Source organism: Formica exsecta, unplaced genomic scaffold, assembly GCF_003651465.1.
Source record: "Formica exsecta isolate Colony F162 unplaced genomic scaffold, ASM365146v1 scaffold659, whole genome shotgun sequence".
NCBI lineage: Eukaryota > Metazoa > Arthropoda > Insecta > Hymenoptera > Formicidae > Formica > Formica exsecta.
Genome location: NW_021853421.1, coordinates 503,727 through 525,747, shown reverse-complemented (window position 1 = coordinate 525,747; position 22,021 = coordinate 503,727). Strand labels below are relative to the sequence as shown.

Below are 22,021 nucleotides of genomic sequence, written 5' to 3'. Positions count from 1 at the left end.
ATCAACTCTACAATTTAAACCTTTTGTAATTTAAGGTCATTAATTTTCTTTTATCGATTAAAATTTCTTTACTTTAAAACTATTAAGATGTCGAGCCTGAATAGATTTTTTTCTCATTTGAAATCATTGATATTAATTAAAAAATAATTTAAATCCAAAATTTGATTGAGAGGAAAATCGATTTCGATGAACACGTCTCTCCCATGTGTGATAACCTCGTTTTAGAGGCCATTATTGCCTGCTACAGTTTTTCCAGGCAACGGTTAATTCAAGAAAACTACCGATTGGCCAACAATCGAGTTTAAGGTGTCATATACATGGGGAGGAGGGGGGGCTGCAAGAGGTTGGCAAAGATAAACGAGAGGCGAGAACCCTGCGATATTCGTCATCGTCAGGTCCTTACGTCGGTCAGCAGACACTCCTCGCCGTCGTCGACATTCGGGATCGTCGTCTTGCCCTGAGATACGAAGTAGTAATCGGTGATGTCGTTCGTAAGGAGGCACTGGTCTGCATGGAAGTGAGGGACACACATAATTTGATAATGAGAAACTTTACTTAGATGTGTAAGAAGAAGAAGGGCGACCCTCTGGGCGATTATCGCGCCTCAAATTTACGCGCGGATCCTTTCTCTCTCCCCAGCTCCCGCAGCACCTGTCTCATCTTCCTGACCTAATCCCGTTATCAGGATCAAGAGGGATCGCAAAATCGTCCCGAAAAAATGACCGCTACCTCGAGAAAATTAATTTCTCATCTCGAGAATAATTAACTAGGTGCAATTTTATGCTATATTTAATATTATAGCACAAAAGCACTATTTTCTTGTATATGAATAATTTATACGATGAATTTCTCATATATAAATAAAATATATTAATTAAACTAAATTAAATATTAAATTAAACTAAATTAATTATTTTTTTTGTTATATAATATTTCAGAAATATATAGATATAATTAATTTTTCGAGGCAGCGATGATTTATCAATACGATTCTGAGAAGGAAAATATAATTTATAAAAATCGACGCGTCGTAATCTTATTTAAATTTCAATCAGCTTTCAGTTTCTCTTTCTCGCGGAATATCAATAATCTTACCCTTCAGTCCCTTGACTGATCCGGACATCATCTGGTAGAAGATGTGATACGAACGTTCCAGAGACTGTTGAGAGATGACACGAGCCTTCTCCAGCAGATCTATATAGGAGAAAAGATCATTTTAAATACACAGCGTATACCGTGAAAAGAATATTTTATAATTTCAGCAAAAGTATCGAATAAATTTTATTAAAGTTCATTGAAAACATCTATGGTAAATAAAAAGATAGCGCTTGCACACTGTATCTTTTTTGAAAATGTTAAAAGAGCTCATTTCAATCGCGTCATTAAAAATAGCGATGATAATTGAAAGATTGGTCGCGTTAAAATAATTGATTTAATATAATAATTTGATTTATCTTACAAGTGATTAAAAATAATAATTTTTTTTTTCTTTTTCTTGCTGATAGAAATTTATCGCAAACATAGTTGCGTAAAAAAACGCGCGTGATATATTGTTGTTTATAGCACAAAATTAAGTAAGGGAATCAAGTTATGCGATGACGCGAGCGAAATTTAAGCCAAACGAAACGAAACGAAGCGAGCGGTCGCGCAAAAATAACCGAACGCAATCGAAGAACAGCTCGAACGATGCACACGCGAATCGAAGCCAACTGCGCCTCTACGGTATATGTGTTGGATCGTGACGATAATAAACGCGTTCCTCTTCCGTCACCTTGACGTGACTACTAAGCATGGATCGCGGTTAACTGCGCAAAATTAATAATCGCGATTTCTTTCTTGCAATATTCGAAGATAAATCAATACTCACAAGTCTCGATATCAGCACCGGCCAGTTTTCCGGAGGGACCAAAGTGAATACGGATGAATTTACCCTATTCACAAGAGAAAAGACGAAAGTGTAATTAATTCATCTATTAAAATAATAAAACTTTATTAAACTCTCAATCGCACTCGACGAGAGAAATCAATCATATTAAACAAAATTTCTCAATCTCTAATCTTATGTATTTTCATAAAATAGATTTAAATCTAAGAAAAACTGAATTATTGCAATTTTAATTTTAAATTTAATATTTTAAAAAATATTATATTTCTGAGTTTTAAAATAAAATTTTCATACAGCAGCTTCTTTTTTCTCTCATCTCGTCTACATTTTCCGAAACGTTATTATAAACTTCTTCGTATACGCAATCGTTTATCTTAGCCAAATATAGTAATGGCTATTTTTTGTCTTATTGGACGCTTCGTATATTTAAGCGTTAAAATAGAAGCACTTACGAAACGAGAGGAGTTATCGTTACGGACGGTCTTGGCGTTACCGAAGGCCTCCAGGACGGGATTGGTTTGGACGACCTGGTCCTCCAGAGAGCCCTTCTTCTTATCTGACTCTTCCTTCTCTTTCTTAGTTGAGGCACCGACGGTGGCGAAATACGCGATTACCTTTTTCGTGTTCTCAGTCTTTCCGGCACCAGACTCACCAGTGATCAACATAGACTGGTTCTCGCTGTCTGTTGGGAACAAGAGACACAGATTTTACATAACAACACGAAAATTGACTAAAATCGTTGTTTCCTTTTTTAACTATGTTATCTTTAAAAATTAAGAAAAATGTATTTTACCTATCTTTTACATATAATTCTATCCACTAACTTCAAGATAAATTAATTTAGCTTAATCGTTAGTAAAAATTATATGTCTCGATGTTTTTATGTCAAAAGTATTATAATACGGCTTTTCCCAACGGTATTGCAATTAGTATAATTAATATTGCCTTGCATAAACATATTTTTACGCACTGGTAAGCATGTTGACGTAAGCTCCATCAGAAATGGCGAAAATGTGCGGCGGCACTTCATTACGCCTCTTGCCACGATACAGTTTGGCGCACCTGTGAGTGTAGACGGGGAATCTTTTATAGGGATTGATAGCCACGCAGAACAAGCCGGAATAGGTCTGCAAAGATAAACAGATCGACGACACATTTAAAGATCGATCAATACACGCGAAAGATCGGAACTCCGGACGACGTTCTATGGCTCGACCGGTCCTTGACGGTTCGCCAGAACGAAGATCCTTCGATCCTGAGCGTGAAATCCGTCTCCCACAAGAGAGGATCACATCGCGATTACGTGCACAAAAAAATTACCGACACTTTTCTGCTGTCCGAGATTCTAAAATCAATAAGAAAAATTACTTCAATTATCGCCAATTATAGGAATTTTTGATTTAATAAATGAAATATAAGATTTAAATATGTTATAAAAATTTATAGAAAGATTTTTAAAAAAATTCATGTAATAAAATAATTATATAAATTTAACATAAAATAGGTTATTTGTAATAATTTAATTCAGTTTTGTTTAATTAAACTTCGGACAGCTGAAATTTGTCTGTATAATATAGCATCGATAATGTCTGATTATTGCAGAATCAAGATCTTCATATTAATAAAAATTAAATAATGAATAAATTAATATTATCTATAAATAATATGATAAGTGCAAAGAAAAATTAGAAAACATCTATTATGTATATAATATTTTTTAATTTATTATATAAATCGAAAAATTCAATAAATCAATCAGGCAATATGGCGATGATATTAGCAAAAGATACACATAAAATAATCAAAATAGAAAAAAAAAACAAATTGATGCAGGTACAGTCCATCTTCCATCATAGCGGATGCGACTCGCGTCTCGAAACGAGAGCATCCTTCAGGACCTTCGCTTTGTGAGTTACGTTGAGCGCTCTCAGTTAAACACAGTGGATAAAACATTCAAGAAAAGGAAACAAACATAGAGCAACAGACAGATCGATCGCACATTTTATGCGAATCAAAAGGAAAAACATATCGTGAAGAATTTATTGAAGTATTTTTCGGCAATAATTGAGAAAATATAAAATAAGAATGATACTTCTTGCTTCACATCTTTTTAACATGAAGAAATTGTCAAATTGATGATCAAATTATGAGATAAATATCATTATCCAGAGGAAAAGAAATAACTTTCAATATTGAAAAAATCGCAGAACGTCGCGGCACGTCATTGTGCTTTGTAACAATGTCATCCTCTCACTAAAACAAAAACTCATGCATCCTCCGGTGATTAAAGTATAGAGTGTACACGAAAGTCATCGTCTTTACGGAAAAAGGATTATAAAGAATGATAAAAAGATCGATAAGAAGCTAGGAGACATCGCGGCACGTCACGGTGCTTTTTGTGACGATGTCATCCTCTCATTCTGAAGATAAATGAATGAATAAATAAAGGAAGAAAAAAGATCATGCATTTTCCAATGATGGAGATATCGAATGGAAAAATCGTCGAGATTATCGTTCTTGCGAGAGAAGGATCATCGATAAAAAATGGAGATAAAAAAAGCCAAGAGACGTCGCGGCACGTCATCGTGCTTTAGGACGACGTGCTCTTGAAGGATTCGCATCCTGGCGAGTTTTTTATCGCGGATGAGGAACAGACGATAAAATAAAAACCCGAAGGATCTTCTAGAAACATCGCGTGACGCGTCCTGGCGTTTTTAGCGACGAGTCAATCCTTCGAAACATCGTCATTCGACAAAATTCTGAATGAAAAATGCGAGATTTGGGCGGCTCGCAAAACAGGAGAAAAACACTCGAGACAAAGCTAGACAAAGCTCTCTTCGTCCTCGGAAGCGAGGGAAGGGAGCGAGATTCTCCGTCGCTGCCTTACGTAGATGAGCTGGGCGTAGTAACGTTGCTTCAAGTTGTGGAGGACCGAAGCATCGTTGAGGTAGGTCAGATTGGACATATCCTCGGCTTTCTCATACTTGGGCGGGTTCACCTGCTGCAGCTGGTCCTTCTTGAAGTCCCTGGTCTATCATCGGGCCCCGAGAGAGAAAGAAAGGACGAATTAGCGGTGATAGATCACGATAATCGACTTACGTAGATTAATTTGGCGTAGTAACGCTGCTTCAGGTTGTGCAACACCGACGCCTCGTTCAGGTAGGTCAGGTCGGCCATGTCTTCGGATTTCTCGAATTTTGGCGGATTCACTTGGGACAGCTGGTCCTTGCGGAACTGTTTTGTCTGCGCGAGCATTGCAAAATCTTTTTTTTTTTCTTTCTCTTTTATGTTTTTTTCTCTCTTTTTGGTTCCGTCATTATTACACATATCGACCAAGCAATTTTGTCAATCACGTATTGTATTTAATAATTTTACCGATCTCCCAGAGTTACATGCGAAAAAAATATAAAAAAATACTCCCGAACTGTTGTCTGTGAAGTATATATTATTGTTATTCGGAAAATATATTTTTCATCTTAAATCAAGAAGAATTAATTATCTCGATTATTTAAATTTTCGAAGATAAAGATACAAAGAAGTTAAATATATATACATATATGATACTGCTTATATAATACCCGCAGTAATCAAATAAAAAATATTTTTAATTAATTAGAAAATTTATGCATTAATCTCAAATAAAAATTAAAAATTTAATTGAAATATTTAAAATTTTAGATCAACAATTAATTGATGCAATTAAATCATTGAGTTGCTTCATAGTTGTATATAATCTTCTTCGAAGGGTTTTTGTTCAATTTTATAATTTGAGTATTTTTAAATGCTCTTCTACTATATATTTCATTGTTATAATTACCTCTCCGTTATCAACTTTTATTTACCGAGATAACAGAACCGAGAAAATTAAGAGAGAGAATGCGTTAATTATTATAAAATATAATCACATATGTAACTATATAATATCATCATAAATATTTTAAATATCGATGGAAACATTAATTTATATTAATTAATCTCTTTCTCTTAATACATATTAATTAATCTCGCAAAAATTAATTCCTACAACATTAGAGTCAAAAGAGAATTGACTGGATTTATCACGATGGATAAAGGGATTGTGCTAAAAATCTGCATAGCGGAAACAGATGAGACATTTTTTTCTCGACGATTGTATTGCGTAAAGAGGCTTTTTGGCAACTGCTGATGACACTTCTGTTTCTCTATTTTTCTCTATCTCTTTCTCTCTCTCTCTTTCTCTTCTCCTTTTCTCTCGGGCCCAGCGCACGAGAAGTTGCTGCTCTAAAAATACGTTGACCCGCGTTTCGAGAAGTGGCGTTTCGACTTATTATTATGCTAGGCGCTAGCAACGGCGGTGCTAACAATAGCGTTTAGGCTTACTGTCGTAACGAGGCGACGCGCGAGGCAGCAGGGGTTTGCTGAACCATTATGTAACCGACGGGAACACGGATAACGGGGCCGTTTGTTCGAGAGTGCCCCAAAAGTGGAATTCCGGGCCTAGTGCGCGAAAATAGCGTACTTCTCTGGAAATTGTGTGTAAAATGTGTGGCGATCTTATAACACGATGTTGCGCTTGAGACTTTCGGGATCAAGCGTGATCGAGATTTAATAGCGACCATAATTATGAATGAAACAATTTATGCTATTGATATACGATCAGTAGAATGTTAGCAAGATACAGCGCGAAATTTATTTATTTTCTAATTGCGGAATGCATTGGCAAAAGAGAAAAAGAGAAAATATAGAAAGCGTGGATAATAAAATTATAGAATTTTAAGTTATTTCGGAAGTTTAACGTTCTTGAAAAAAATATAATATTACAAAATTTTACATTGTAGAAAGAAAGATAGAGAGAGAAAGAAAAAAAGTATTAAATCTGGTAAATTTCAAATTTATCATTTTGTGTTTGTAATTTTTTTTTTAAAGCAATATTTCAAAAATGTATGTAAAAGTTTGATAGTCTTGAAAACCTTCCCAATTTTCGTCATTTACTTCCGCGATGCTACAAGAAAATTCTAAAAAACGTTTTAAAGATATTGCAGTCATCGAATAATATACTGATTAATTAGAGTCTATTGAGAGAGAAGCATTTTTATTAATTTGTGAATTGAGGGAGGAATGTCTTAGCAAAAAGTTTAATATCAATCATACATCTTCTCCCACTACTTGCTATCAGAAATCTTTATCACGATTTCTGGATAGAAGGAATTTGCCACAATTTGGGATCAGAAATAATTATAATATTAATTATAAAAAATCGAAGATTTACAAAAATTAATTAAAATTTCTGTAAAATAAAAAGAAATGTGTCGATTTTTTTTACAAATTTTATGGTATTTGCTAATTCCATTAATATATTTCTATTCATTCTATATTTTTATTATTCGATACGACTCATAGTAGCATTGACACTCTGTCTACTACTGTTATATATATTTTTGCAAGTAAAATTAAAATCTATACACTTAGATATTCCCTGTAAAATGAAAATTTCAATGTAATTTTTTTACTTTTTTTAAATTGTTAAAAATTTTTTCAAAATTAATTGCAAGTTTTAGCGCTCTTTTTCATTTCATAGAAGAGATAAAGAAGTATCATCAAAATTCCAGCGCTTTGTTTCACAGACAGATCGTCATTGCTTATTTTCGCCAGCAAAAGAGAGAGAAAAAAAAGGACAGAAAGTCACCCTTTACATAATGCGTTTTTTGACAAGCCTCAAGCTCGAAAGGAACTTTATTTCTGTCTAAAGAGAAAGCTTACGCCTTCGAGCGATCGAGTGACAGAAGGTCGAGAGTGCTCGGTGGCGGCGGTTCGCGGCCGGTTTTCTGTTCTCCGAAAATAGATCGCCAGCAAGATCCCCGTTTCTCCCCCTTCTTTATATATATATATATAGAAGCGAGCAAACTCCCTCTCTCTCTCTTTCTCTTTCTACCTCTATCTTTCTCGGTCGGCCGTGCCGGCTAAAAAATCGCCAAGGCAGAGGTAGAGATCGCGCCTCGATCCTTCCATGGCGATCGATGGAAATCGCTGAGCGGTAAACAGACGCTCCCCCCTCGTTCCCCCCGAAAACTTTATGCGAGCGAACGGATTTATCCGGCGGAATCGGAATGCGCCTTCGCGTCGACGTCTTCCTCGTGCGTAAGCGAAAAGTCGCACGGATGCTTTCCCGATGTAATCGCGCTCTCAAAAAGTATTACGTCGCTATCGGGGTCTAGTTCGAAAGAGTGAAAGAGAAAGAGGAAGCAATTACAGTAAAATTTGGCAAAGATTTCGAGCGAGTCTTTTTATTATTTGTACTTTAAGATAGTATAATGATTTATATTTTTATCGCGCGCGATATGTAAGATAAACATTTGTATTCTCCTTTTTTATATTTATTATATTATAAGATTTATTTTGGGTACGAAAACATTTTCTCGCGTGATATAGAATCGCGTATTTAAAAGTTAAAGAACGATTTTCTTAGCTAAAGAAAGTAACGCAGTAGAAAAACACATTCTACGACAGACAGTAGAGAAGGAAGACGTATGAACCGACCGATGACGATTTCGATGCGACACGATCAATCGCGACATTATTTAAGTTATGATTATCTGATGTAATTGTGCTATTTAATTAATAATTATTGAAAACATAGTAAAAATTTAAAAATAAAAGTAGTATAAATCATTTGTAAAAAATAATTCTAAAATTCTAGAATATACTTGTAAAATATTTAGATTAATAAATGCATCAACTATATGAAATACAAATAAATATCGTATACATATAATATACTCGCTAATATAATTAACATTGATTATTATGATTATTAAATTGAACAGTTTTCTCTCAAAATTTGAACTAAAAAGTTATTTAGTTTCTTATATATACACTTGAGTAAAATATTTAAATTATTAAAGTGTATATATATATTGTAGGAAAATCATAAGAGTATATTGTTGTGTGTTCCAATTATTTTAGAACACTGAGTACAAAATTAATTTATTAAACAATATTATTTCTTTTGAAGTATAAAGTGCAACCGGAAATTTCCCAGAATTTCAAAGTATTGAAATTTCGAATACTACTCGCTATAATCATTTTCGATAATATAATGAAACAAAGACCAGTATCTTTTATATTCTTAATATCCAAAAAACAAAATTTCATAGTATCATTTTCAGATATTCTAAACATTTGATTATTCATATTAACGTTTGATTAATAACGGCAATTTTTTTCTTCAGTTTCAATCTCTTCTTAAGATTGTTTAAAAAGAGTTGAACTTGTGCTTTAAAATTTTTTTAAAATTGATTTAAAAAGAAATAAAATATATAAAATTAAAAAAAGAAAAAAAAACGGGTCTCCCTTTTATTAGACGACCATTATTTTCCAAACAATTTAATATGTTTCTAGGATAATTGAGGTCAAAAGAAGGGGTCATTTGCACCCTAGTAGTAGACATACCTCGCCGCCAGGCAAGCTGACGCTGACAACATCGCCCTTGGTGGCTTTAATCTCGCCGAGAAGGTAGCCATCCTTCTCATCAGGTACCCAGCACGCCTTCTTTGCATCATAGGGTTTTGTCTGGTCGATTCTCTTCTGCTCGAGAGAGACGAAGAGATATGGGGTCGGATCGGGATCCTCTCCCTCCTGAGCCTTTGGGGCTGGCATCCTTGGTACTTCCTCTGGGCTCTACTGGCGGTAAACTGATGCCGTGGCACTCACGGGCTATCTCGTGAGGTCTCGCTTCTTTTTCGGTAGGAGGGGAGGACTGTTCCTCTTCTTCCTGTCGTTTGCCTTTGGGGCTTGTTGTTGGTTCGGCGGCGGACGGACTACTTCTGGCGGCACGTTTCGGGCGGCCCTGGGGAACGATCGATTAGAAAATCTCGATTGCTCCCGGTTGCCTAAAGCTCGCTTTACGAAACTACAACTAGTCATTGGTGTGCAAAAGAGATATCTAATATATTTCCATTAATATCTTTTAAGAATATATAATGAGGAATCACACAATAATTATATATTTCAATAAAGATTACTTCTCTATTCCAATTGTATCTCTAGTCTAATTTCCAATTTTATTTAATAAATACTCTTTTGTGCGCCAATATAATAACGCTAAACAATGGCTGAGAAAATATATTTTATGAGATGTCCCAGATATCTCACAAGTCAATACTCGTCCATAGATTTTTTAAGTTTAAACTTTATTTTCTTGAGTAAAAATGTTAAATATTTGTCGCGTTCTTTGAATCTTTTTATAATTAATTTTTAAATTAAAAAATTGTTTAAGTAATACTTGATATTAAAAATATATATATTATAATAAAAAATATAGAAATACTGTCTCCAAAGCTTACAAACTTTTTATTTCAAACATTTGTAATTTAAAAGCATCGTCAATGTGTGTGTGTATTTGTTAAAAGAAAAGATTAATCTTAATTCTTATCAAATTAGTTGAAGCATTTACGGATTATTAATGTAAAATATCCAAAACAATCTATTAACGATGTATTTCTTCTATTATTTAATCTATTTGTAATATTAAAAATATTAAAAATTATTTTATACAAGAAGATCAGATGAATAATATTTCTTAGCCATTGCCTGAATACTAGAAGTCTTCTAGTCTCGTAAAGCGAAATTAAAAAAATTTTTTAAGATTTTTATCGAGACAACCGCCGGCTTTTCTCATTTCACTCAAATATTTAAAAAAAAACATTTCAATAGTAATACAAATTTAATTTATCCAATACGCTTCACGTCCGATCAGTTTTATATGATGTTGCTACAATGTCACTGGCACTAATACTCGACGATTGTGCGTGTATCACGAAGAAGATTCGCGAAGAAGAACGCGATAGGGGATTGCATAATCAGATAAGAATACAAAATGGAGCAGCCATGAAGCGGCACTGGCGATCGGACCAAAAAGAGCGATGTATCGCGTTACAAGATCTCCGATATTTCTGTTCCTTTGAACAAATATGAAAAATGTGTAACATATAGAAGACATTCGTAAGTTTATTAGCTTAACGGATGTTTTGAAAAAACGTAGACTTTAAATGATAAACAAAATCAGTCATAGATATATGGATCATAATAAAGAACAATATTGATGAGAAGGAAAAAGCGATAAGCTTTAAAAGAAGAATAAATACAAAGAAAAACATATAGATAATAAAAATGATAAAACTTTACATATAAAATCGCTGAATTTTTTATCTGATGAAGAATACGCTAAAATTTAATAAATAAAAAATCTGCAATTTTTAATACAAAATAAATCTTCTAAGCAGAAATTTTACGCATAGAGAAAATCGACCTCGCTACTCTTTCACCGATAAAAGACTATTACAATCAAATTAACTTTTCTGTATGCTGGTTTTTTTATTCAGTTTACGGCAACATAATTCGCACAAAAAATTATTCAAAAATTATTACGATAAGATGTCGTTCACATAACAATTATAAATTAAAATTAGGTATTTTAATATAATTTTGTGACATTGTTAAATCATATTATCTAAGAAAATTAAACAGAATTTTTATTTTCGCGAATCTGGAATTAACTAGCAAATGTTAATTAAGAAAACAATCTGGCCCTAAATAAGTCGATGCTTTTTTAATCAATATATCTATATTAACTTAATATTAACTCTTTTGCCCTCTATAAATATTTAAATAAACTTTTATATAATATTATGTATATTATATAGAAATTATAAATTATATAAATATGATTGAGATAATAGCACAAATGCGAATGTATTCGATGATTCCTTTAAAACGATTTGAACGCCTAGAACTAAAATTTGGTAGCGTCGCACATTGATATATTCCTGATGTGTACACCTCGTTGCTTCCAGCGAAAAGAAGAAACACGATTGGAAGTCGATTTGATCGACACTGAAAATACGCTCTTTCTTTTAATTTTAATTGAATCGGAGCAGAGGATGAAGAAGATGGAAGATATATAAAAGAAGAAGAAAAAAAACGAATAGGGAGAAGGAGAGAGTGCACACTATGTCCGACCACCGTTCAGAGGATTATAAACACAGACACAGGTAAAGGGCTCCTTCGAAGGGTCCTGGCACATCCTCGCTCGCACCTCGTCGGATTCTCACACGAGTACGTCACTAAGGATCGATGAAGATCAAAAACAGTCACTCCCTCAGAAAATCACCCCCTTTCCAATCACTTTCCGCCCACCTGGGGGTGACTTCCTTCCCGGGAACCGACCGATGACGATTTCGATGCGACACGATCAATCGCGACATTATTTAAGTTATGATTATCTGATGTAATTGTGCTATTTAATTAATAATTATTGAAAACATAGTAAAAATTTAAAAATAAAAGTAGTATAAATCATTTGTAAAAAATAATTCTAAAATTCTAGAATATACTTGTAAAATATTTAGATTAATAAATGCATCAACTATATGAAATACAAATAAATATCGTATACATATAATATACTCGCTAATATAATTAACATTGATTATTATGATTATTAAATTGAACAGTTTTCTCTCAAAATTTGAACTAAAAAGTTATTTAGTTTCTTATATATACACTTGAGTAAAATATTTAAATTATTAAAGTGTATATATATATTGTAGGAAAATCATAAGAGTATATTGTTGTGTGTTCCAATTATTTTAGAACACTGAGTACAAAATTAATTTATTAAACAATATTATTTCTTTTGAAGTATAAAGTGCAACCGGAAATTTCCCAGAATTTCAAAGTATTGAAATTTCGAATACTACTCGCTATAATCATTTTCGATAATATAATGAAACAAAGACCAGTATCTTTTATATTCTTAATATCCAAAAAACAAAATTTCATAGTATCATTTTCAGATATTCTAAACATTTGATTATTCATATTAACGTTTGATTAATAACGGCAATTTTTTTCTTCAGTTTCAATCTCTTCTTAAGATTGTTTAAAAAGAGTTGAACTTGTGCTTTAAAATTTTTTTAAAATTGATTTAAAAAGAAATAAAATATATAAAATTAAAAAAAGAAAAAAAAACGGGTCTCCCTTTTATTAGACGACCATTATTTTCCAAACAATTTAATATGTTTCTAGGATAATTGAGGTCAAAAGAAGGGGTCATTTGCACCCTAGTAGTAGACATACCTCGCCGCCAGGCAAGCTGACGCTGACAACATCGCCCTTGGTGGCTTTAATCTCGCCGAGAAGGTAGCCATCCTTCTCATCAGGTACCCAGCACGCCTTCTTTGCATCATAGGGTTTTGTCTGGTCGATTCTCTTCTGCTCGAGAGAGACGAAGAGATATGGGGTCGGATCGGGATCCTCTCCCTCCTGAGCCTTTGGGGCTGGCATCCTTGGTACTTCCTCTGGGCTCTACTGGCGGTAAACTGATGCCGTGGCACTCACGGGCTATCTCGTGAGGTCTCGCTTCTTTTTCGGTAGGAGGGGAGGACTGTTCCTCTTCTTCCTGTCGTTTGCCTTTGGGGCTTGTTGTTGGTTCGGCGGCGGACGGACTACTTCTGGCGGCACGTTTCGGGCGGCCCTGGGGAACGATCGATTAGAAAATCTCGATTGCTCCCGGTTGCCTAAAGCTCGCTTTACGAAACTACAACTAGTCATTGGTGTGCAAAAGAGATATCTAATATATTTCCATTAATATCTTTTAAGAATATATAATGAGGAATCACACAATAATTATATATATTTCAATAAAGATTACTTCTCTATTCCAATTGTATCTCTAGTCTAATTTCCAATTTTATTTAATAAATACTCTTTTGTGCGCCAATATAATAACGCTAAACAATGGCTGAGAAAATATATTTTATGAGATGTCCCAGATATCTCACAAGTCAATACTCGTCCATAGATTTTTTAAGTTTAAACTTTATTTTCTTGAGTAAAAATGTTAAATATTTGTCGCGTTCTTTGAATCTTTTTATAATTAATTTTTAAATTAAAAAATTGTTTAAGTAATACTTGATATTAAAAATATATATATTATAATAAAAAATATAGAAATACTGTCTCCAAAGCTTACAAACTTTTTATTTCAAACATTTGTAATTTAAAAGCATCGTCAATGTGTGTGTGTATTTGTTAAAAGAAAAGATTAATCTTAATTCTTATCAAATTAGTTGAAGCATTTACGGATTATTAATGTAAAATATCCAAAACAATCTATTAACGATGTATTTCTTCTATTATTTAATCTATTTGTAATATTAAAAATATTAAAAATTATTTTATACAAGAAGATCAGATGAATAATATTTCTTAGCCATTGCCTGAATACTAGAAGTCTTCTAGTCTCGTAAAGCGAAATTAAAAAAATTTTTTAAGATTTTTATCGAGACAACCGCCGGCTTTTCTCATTTCACTCAAATATTTAAAAAAAAACATTTCAATAGTAATACAAATTTAATTTATCCAATACGCTTCACGTCCGATCAGTTTTATATGATGTTGCTACAATGTCACTGGCACTAATACTCGACGATTGTGCGTGTATCACGAAGAAGACTCGTGAAGAAGAACGCGATAGGGGATTGCATAATCAGATAAGAATACAAAATGGAGCAGCCATGAAGCGGCACTGGCGATCGGACCAAAAAGAGCGATGTATCGCGTTACAAGATCTCCGATATTTCTGTTCCTTTGAACAAATATGAAAAATGTGTAACATATAGAAGACATTCGTAAGTTTATTAGCTTAACGGATGTTTTGAAAAAACGTAGACTTTAAATGATAAACAAAATCAGTCATAGATATATGGATCATAATAAAGAACAATATTGATGAGAAGGAAAAAGCGATAAGCTTTAAAAGAAGAATAAATACAAAGAAAAACATATAGATAATAAAAATGATAAAACTTTACATATAAAATCGCTGAATTTTTTATCTGATGAAGAATACGCTAAAATTTAATAAATAAAAAATCTGCAATTTTTAATACAAAATAAATCTTCTAAGCAGAAATTTTACGCATAGAGAAAATCGACCTCGCTACTCTTTCACCGATAAAAGACTATTACAATCAAATTAACTTTTCTGTATGCTGGTTTTTTTATTCAGTTTACGGCAACATAATTCGCACAAAAAATTATTCAAAAATTATTACGATAAGATGTCGTTCACATAACAATTATAAATTAAAATTAGGTATTTTAATATAATTTTGTGACATTGTTAAATCATATTATCTAAGAAAATTAAACAGAATTTTTATTTTCGCGAATCTGGAATTAACTAGCAAATGTTAATTAAGAAAACAATCTGGCCCTAAATAAGTCGATGCTTTTTTAATCAATATATCTATATTAACTTAATATTAACTCTTTTGCCCTCTATAAATATTTAAATAAACTTTTATATAATATTATGTATATTATATAGAAATTATAAATTATATAAATATGATTGAGATAATAGCACAAATGCGAATGTATTCGATGATTCCTTTAAAACGATTTGAACGCCTAGAACTCAAATTTGGTAGCGTCGCACATTGATATATTCCTGATGTGTACACCTCGTTGCTTCCAGCGAAAAGAAGAAACACGATTGGAAGTCGATTTGATCGACACTGAAAATACGCTCTTTCTTTTAATTTTAATTGAATCGGAGCAGAGGATGAAGAAGATGGAAGATATATAAAAGAAGAAGAAAAAAAACGAATAGGGAGAAGGAGAGAGTGCACACTATGTCCGACCACCGTTCAGAGGATTATAAACACAGACACAGGTAAAGGGCTCCTTCGAAGGGTCCTGGCACATCCTCGCTCGCACCTCGTCGGATTCTCACACGAGTACGTCACTAAGGATCGATGAAGATCAAAAACAGTCACTCCCTCAGAAAATCACCCCCTTTCCAATCACTTTCCGCCCACCTGGGGGTGACTTCCTTCCCGGGATAGATTCGGCACAGACGCACACGCGATCCTACCGAAGGAGAGCTTGAAGAGTTCTTTCTCGACCACCCGAACTCGGTCCCCTCGCGAGTTCCACAAAATTCTTACGGACCTAAGTTTCACCCTACATCGCCGCGATAAATCCATTCCTTATCACCAAACCGCTATAGCGTGTACACACGTGTATCTGGGTGTTCGTTGATCTCTGTGAGTGTGCGATCCGATAGATGATGCGTATTGGACGATAATATTCGGATGTTACATCCGGATGTTTCTTTCCATTATATTTTTCTTTTTCTCGTCTTCTGTCTTAATCGAAAGAGAAGAACTCAAATTTGGTAGCGTCGCACATTGATATATTCCTGATGTGTACACCTCGTTGCTTCCAGCGAAAAGAAGAAACACGATTGGAAGTCGATTTGATCGACACTGAAAATACGCTCTTTCTTTTAATTTTAATTGAATCGGAGCAGAGGATGAAGAAGATGGAAGATATATAAAAGAAGAAGAAAAAAAACGAATAGGGAGAAGGAGAGAGTGCACACTATGTCCGACCACCGTTCAGAGGATTATAAACACAGACACAGGTAAAGGGCTCCTTCGAAGGGTCCTGGCACATCCTCGCTCGCACCTCGTCGGATTCTCACACGAGTACGTCACTAAGGATCGATGAAGATCAAAAACAGTCACTCCCTCAGAAAATCACCCCCTTTCCAATCACTTTCCGCCCACCTGGGGGTGACTTCCTTCCCGGGATAGATTCGGCACAGACGCACACGCGATCCTACCGAAGGAGAGCTTGAAGAGTTCTTTCTCGACCACCCGAACTCGGTCCCCTCGCGAGTTCCACAAAATTCTTACGGACCTAAGTTTCACCCTACATCGCCGCGATAAATCCATTCCTTATCACCAAACCGCTATAGCGTGTACACACGTGTATCTGGGTGTTCGTTGATCTCTGTGAGTGTGCGATCCGATAGATGATGCGTATTGGACGATAATATTCGGATGTTACATCCGGATGTTTCTTTCCATTATATTTTTCTTTTTCTCGTCTTCTGTCTTAATCGAAAGAGGAAAAAGAAAAGTGGAAAGAAAAAGAAACAAGGCCGGCGGCGTCGCGCGACGGTCGCGACGTGATGCACTTACGTTAGAGAGCCGTTCTGTCGGGGAAACGCGCGGGGGCTCCCAATATAAGCGCGTGCAACGTGATCCTGGGGTGTAACGCGACGACCGATTCGTCGACCTGGCCGACCAATCGCGGATCGCGTTACTTCCACGGTCAATCTACCTTTTTAGGCGGACGATGATACTGAGAACGCGGTGCGACAAGGGGTGGCCGCGACGCCGCCGAGTGAGATGAAAATAGACATCGGAGCGAGACGCTGATGCCTGTCGGTCCCCTCTACGGAGTAACGCCGCTGATGGCTTCCCCCGCTCGGTACCCTGGACTACCCCCGGCCGTGGCGAACGTCGCGGACCTCGAAATGGAAGAAAGAGGTGGCGGAATTTCGGAGGATGCGCTCGTGCTTCTTCACCTCGCTCGGTTCCTCCGCGGTGATCCGTCGAGAAAAAGAGAAAGAGAGTGACTAAGTAAGAAAGGAGAGAAAAGGAAGGAGGAATACGCCACGTGGAGGGCGCACGTGGCCGCGAGCGTTATTCGGGGTGCGCGTCGGTAAACGATGGTTCTCGCTCATGTCCGGTTATGTCAAAACAGATTGGACAGTTGATTGGATGGATGGATGATCGATGGATATCTTTCTCATACTTGCCTCGTGCTTCGTTTTTTGTGCTTAATCAAAGCTGACAATTTTTTCTCACGATGTCTTTTTTGCGCTTCCATTTTTTCTTTGAATAATTTAAACTTTGTACCAAAAAGATGTACTCTTTTGAGGTCAATTGAGCTATCGACACGTAAAAATTCTTCTTCGAACGATGAACAGATATAGTGTTTTTTCTCTTTTTTTTCTTCATCATCTTCTTCCTCCATTCCGATCTGATTAAGCTAGAAGAATCTAATTCTTTATAAATATTTTTTATTTTATTAATTTTTTGTCATAGTATCTGAAGAATTTTGTTATATATATATACATACTATATCGTGTAGATAACATGTGTATTAAAATATCATACGATACGTGAATATATACACAACCAAAAGTTGCCGACATGCCTTAAAAAAATTTTAGGCATACGAATAAATTACGAAAAATTTAATAACTCAAGATTTACAAAAAATGCAGTTTTTCGTAATATAGTATATGATAATATATTAATAGAACATAACATCTACATAAAAAATATTTTTCTTAATTATTTTTAATCTTGCTTTTCGTTTCTGCTTTCTTTGAGAAATCACTGATATACTCGTATACATATATATATGTATATTCGTGGCTAATTGTACAATATATAATTGCCGTGTAAAGCCGCAAGAAAGATCGTCGATGGATGAGAACTTGATGCGCATGACGTTTTTATTTATACGTAATTGAACAGATCAAACGGCATGCTTCTCTCTTCCTCCAGAGAGCCTCCAAACACGCTCCGGTAAACGCGCAGTGGTCGCTGACGAGCTATGGTCAGACGAAGGCGCGGCGCGCGGATCTTTCGCGGGAAATCGCCGTAGAAATAATATTTACGCTTGCTGAGCAGCGCTGTAAAACGAATTCCATCGTCGTCATCGTGCCGATCGCCATAATACATCGTCGTTTCACCCCAAGTGCATCGAAATAGACACCGATTGCGCGCGAAAGGCGCATATGTGGAAAGTAAATATTAGCAGTATAAGTGGAATTTTTTGCTGAGACAATATTATTGCGATAGAAATTAGAAAATGCGAAATAACGATTGAAAAATTAATTTCGTCAATATTAATATTGAAATATTATTGTCATTTTTGAAAAACTATGTTATCGAAGATACAGATAAAATAAAATTTTTCTATCAACGTCAATATAAAAATTATTCTACAATATAAATGTGCATTATATTTTAATATTTATACGAACAATCCCATTTGTGCAATTAAAAATGTCTTTCCTCTTTTTTTTTTTACAGAAAAAAATTTATGATTTTGTTCTTTTACTAAAATCACAGATTCTTTAACTTGAAAATTCTAATCTTATCTTTTATTTTAATTTTAATGTAAAATATTTACACATTATTATATCTTCTACATTTCGTAATATGATTCTAGGGCAACACCCTAGCATTTTGCCGATCCGTGGCATTTCTCTTATTCGTACGATTTCAACGGTTCAACGTAGTGCAATAGATAGAAATGCAGTTTTCTCGCGGAGAAATTGGACCTCTTCCAGTCCTGGTTAATGACAGAAAGAGATGCGCGGAGGACGATGATTCTACGGCCGATGTGTAGTACGGTATGTGTCATAAGGTCGATTGAGAAACTCGGCTTTTCCGTCAACTCATAATGATTTGCTAGAGCTAGTAAAACGTGTTGTAAAACATAAAACATATAACTAAATGCTCAATATTAAAAGATTCTAATTCAATAAAACTTTATTACCGGAAATTTAAGAAAACTTAATTGATTAAAAAATAATTTTTTTTTCGTTAACTCAAGTATATTTAAATAAGATATATAATATATTATAAGTAAATATATTTTCGAGAATTAATTTATAGCATAATATTGAACGTATTTTTATTTGGTCCGCAAATTTTCATTCACGTGATGCTTATCATCGCGCGATTATTACGTAAAATTATTATGGTCGATCGCGCGTCATTAGGTCGCGCTTATTCCACGGGCGTGGGTGATCGACGTCAGCGTGCCAAGAGAGCCACGATAGTTACGAGCGAACAGCCGGTGCGCGTGCCAAACGTATGTGTTAGGTGAGGCTAGGCGAAAAGATCGAAGTCTCTGAATCATTTAAAACTTTAGGGCACCCCCGCCTGCCTTCAATTCTTCTGTTGTCGCATGATTTATCTCGAGACGTGTAAAATTAGAGAGCGAAAGATAGCATAGGAATTCAAGAGTTTCTATTTCGAATAAAACACACATTATCATTACGTATTTTCTGGCAAAAAAAATTAATCTTGTTTACAAAAAAGCTGCCTAAAATTTATATAGTTTATAGATATTAATTGTCTTATTTTACTATAATTTATTATTTTCTAATATATAATTATTTAAAAATATTTTCTTTATATTTGTTCGTTAGATTTTTCTTATACTAAAATATGACCAACTGTGCACCATTTATTTCCTTTTACGGCATTTATTATTTAATAAACTGCAATAAAAAAGAAACTCAAATTTAAAAAAAGAAATGTTCTCGAAATATGAAAATTTGACGTAGAATGATAATATTAAATTAATTTACAAAAGCATTTAATAAAAAAAATAATTAAATTAAAACAAATTAATTCTCACTAACGATCCGTAAGCGTATCAAAGTAAAGGATATTTATCAATATTTAAATTTTTCGGGAGAGATAAAGTTATGTGATGCTAATTGCTCACAGCGAAAGAGCCAATTGGCATCGTGAAAAAGAAGCAACAATAAACTTTAAGAGGACTTTGATATATTCGAATATTAATTTAACATGTCTTTCTTAAGAATAGAAAATGTTTCGAAGAAAGACCTGTTCTAATTATAATCTGTGCTCCCGTACTTGATTTAATTCAATTTCGTCTTGCAATTTCCATAACAATCTCTTTTTATTTAAATTTCGAGTCAAGCTTTAATGAGAGATAGTCATTCTCTCATCCTTTTTGAATAAATTATTTCTGTTAAAAATGGATTTTGGAATCGAAATAATGAAAAATGGCATTATCCACGCTTGATAAATAAACATAATTAAACTCTCACATAAGACCTTAAATCATCTCGCGAACGGCAATTTGCGCGGACGCGTGAGGTGCAATTTATCGATGGGTTTCCTCACGATACCTGGCACGAGCTCAGTAATTTTCGGACAGACGGTGGCCACCCGTTAAATTAGCACGATACATTTTTTCGCCGTCGAAGCTAAATAAATACCTGACAGATTTACTCAACAAACAAAATGGGAAACCGAAACTGCGAAAACGACGAACTAAAAACTCGTCGAAGCTCAGTTATACCTCAAAACCATCGATTATTTTTACAATTATAATAATATTATGATATATATATTTTTATACATTTATAAACAGTTAAAAAAATCGTCAATTATTTTGTAGCGCTTTTATAAAATTATTTATTATTACAAAGAGAAAGATTTTCTCGAATTAAATCTAAATGTAGATAGTTGAATAACAATGCTTACTTTTTAAATTATAATTTTAGATAAATTTTATATCAAAATTTAGTTCGATGCCAAATCGTCAAAATATTTAAATTCTAAAAGTCTAATGTTAAAAGCCTATTCCTCATTCTATGCAATTTAATATCTTTCTTCTTTCTACTTCTATTTCCTTTATTTCTTATTGTATTTTTCTTGGCAACTTGCTCTCGACGACGTTATTTCTGCGACTGGTCATCAAGAAAATGAAATTAATTCTTTTACTTTACTTTTATTCTTAATTCTTGCGGTTATTTTTCAGAAAATTTAAAAATGTATACCGCATATATCTAAAATAAATCTCTACTACATTCCATTTGATATTTCTCGTAATTTTCCGGCGTTTCACTCCATTTTACTCTAGCGATGGTCCAGATGACGTCGATGTTGGCCGCGGATCCGATGTTCTAACAGCGCGCACTTCTATAGTCAGAAATCGTAGGTATGCGCGATGAAGACGATGGCGAGTAGAAGAGACGAGGGGAAGTTCTCGAAACACGCGTGTACGCATACGCACACGCTCGGCGGAGACCCGAAGCACGAGAAGTGCGAGCAGGAGAGACCGAATCTCTCGCCTCGCCTCACCGACGTGAGCCTTGAAGCTTGAGTCATCATCATCCTCCCGTCATCGACATCGTCGAGACAATTACGAATTTGATATTATACAAGCGATAATGTAATAACAACGAGCGTATCCAGATTTCTGGATAGTCGCATTCTTTTCTATATAATATCATCTATCTGAATCATACTTATTTATACATAATGTATATGTAATCATACTGTATACATATATCAAATTATATTTGTAATTATATTTGCGCTAAAGAGTAAATATTTCTAACCAGATTTTTAAATTGAAAATTTCCGCAATATATAAAAAAAAAAATATATGTATATATAAAAGAAATCCTTCCAACTTCATTAATTAATTTAAAATTTATATATATATAATAAATAT

The 22,021-nt window shown here is 34.2% G+C and overlaps 1 protein-coding gene and 2 long non-coding RNA genes across 19 annotated transcripts in view; 1 reads left to right on the top strand and 2 right to left on the bottom strand.

The window, feature by feature from the left end:
* The window catches only part of LOC115242911 (myosin heavy chain, muscle), a 52,596-nt gene extending 41,922 nt beyond the window's left edge, over positions 1 to 10,674 (bottom strand). For 5 of the 17 annotated variants that reach the window (XM_029819518.1, XM_029819517.1, XM_029819520.1 and 2 more), the window contains exons 1-5: positions 4,985 to 5,155; positions 2,856 to 3,012; positions 2,338 to 2,567; positions 1,868 to 1,931; positions 1,096 to 1,194 (exon numbers count right to left, since the gene is read on the bottom strand). In XM_029819518.1, the coding sequence (XP_029675378.1) occupies positions 1,096 to 1,194; positions 1,868 to 1,931; positions 2,338 to 2,567; positions 2,856 to 3,012; positions 4,985 to 5,140 (706 nt within the window). In that variant the 5' untranslated portion in view covers positions 5,141 to 5,155. Of the gene's footprint in view, positions 1 to 403; positions 508 to 1,095; positions 1,195 to 1,867; positions 1,932 to 2,337; positions 2,568 to 2,855; positions 3,013 to 4,772; positions 4,917 to 4,984; positions 5,156 to 9,313; positions 9,711 to 10,609 lie in introns of those variants that run through there. The other 12 variants (XM_029819507.1, XM_029819511.1, XM_029819512.1 and 9 more) reach the window with 6 other exon arrangements.
* A 2,612-nt stretch (positions 10,675 to 13,286) lies between these two features.
* On the bottom strand, positions 13,287 to 17,147 carry LOC115242900. The gene is made up of 2 exons (XR_003885130.1): positions 16,918 to 17,147; positions 13,287 to 13,397 (listed from the first exon to the last, which is right to left on the bottom strand). It is a non-coding gene; the product is annotated as an uncharacterized LOC115242900 (long non-coding RNA).
* A 113-nt stretch (positions 17,148 to 17,260) lies between these two features.
* LOC115242901 lies at positions 17,261 to 21,623 on the top strand. The gene is made up of 4 exons (XR_003885131.1): positions 17,261 to 17,361; positions 18,298 to 18,539; positions 18,968 to 19,151; positions 21,425 to 21,623. It is a non-coding gene; the product is annotated as an uncharacterized LOC115242901 (long non-coding RNA).
* The last annotated feature ends 398 nt before the right edge of the window (positions 21,624 to 22,021 follow it).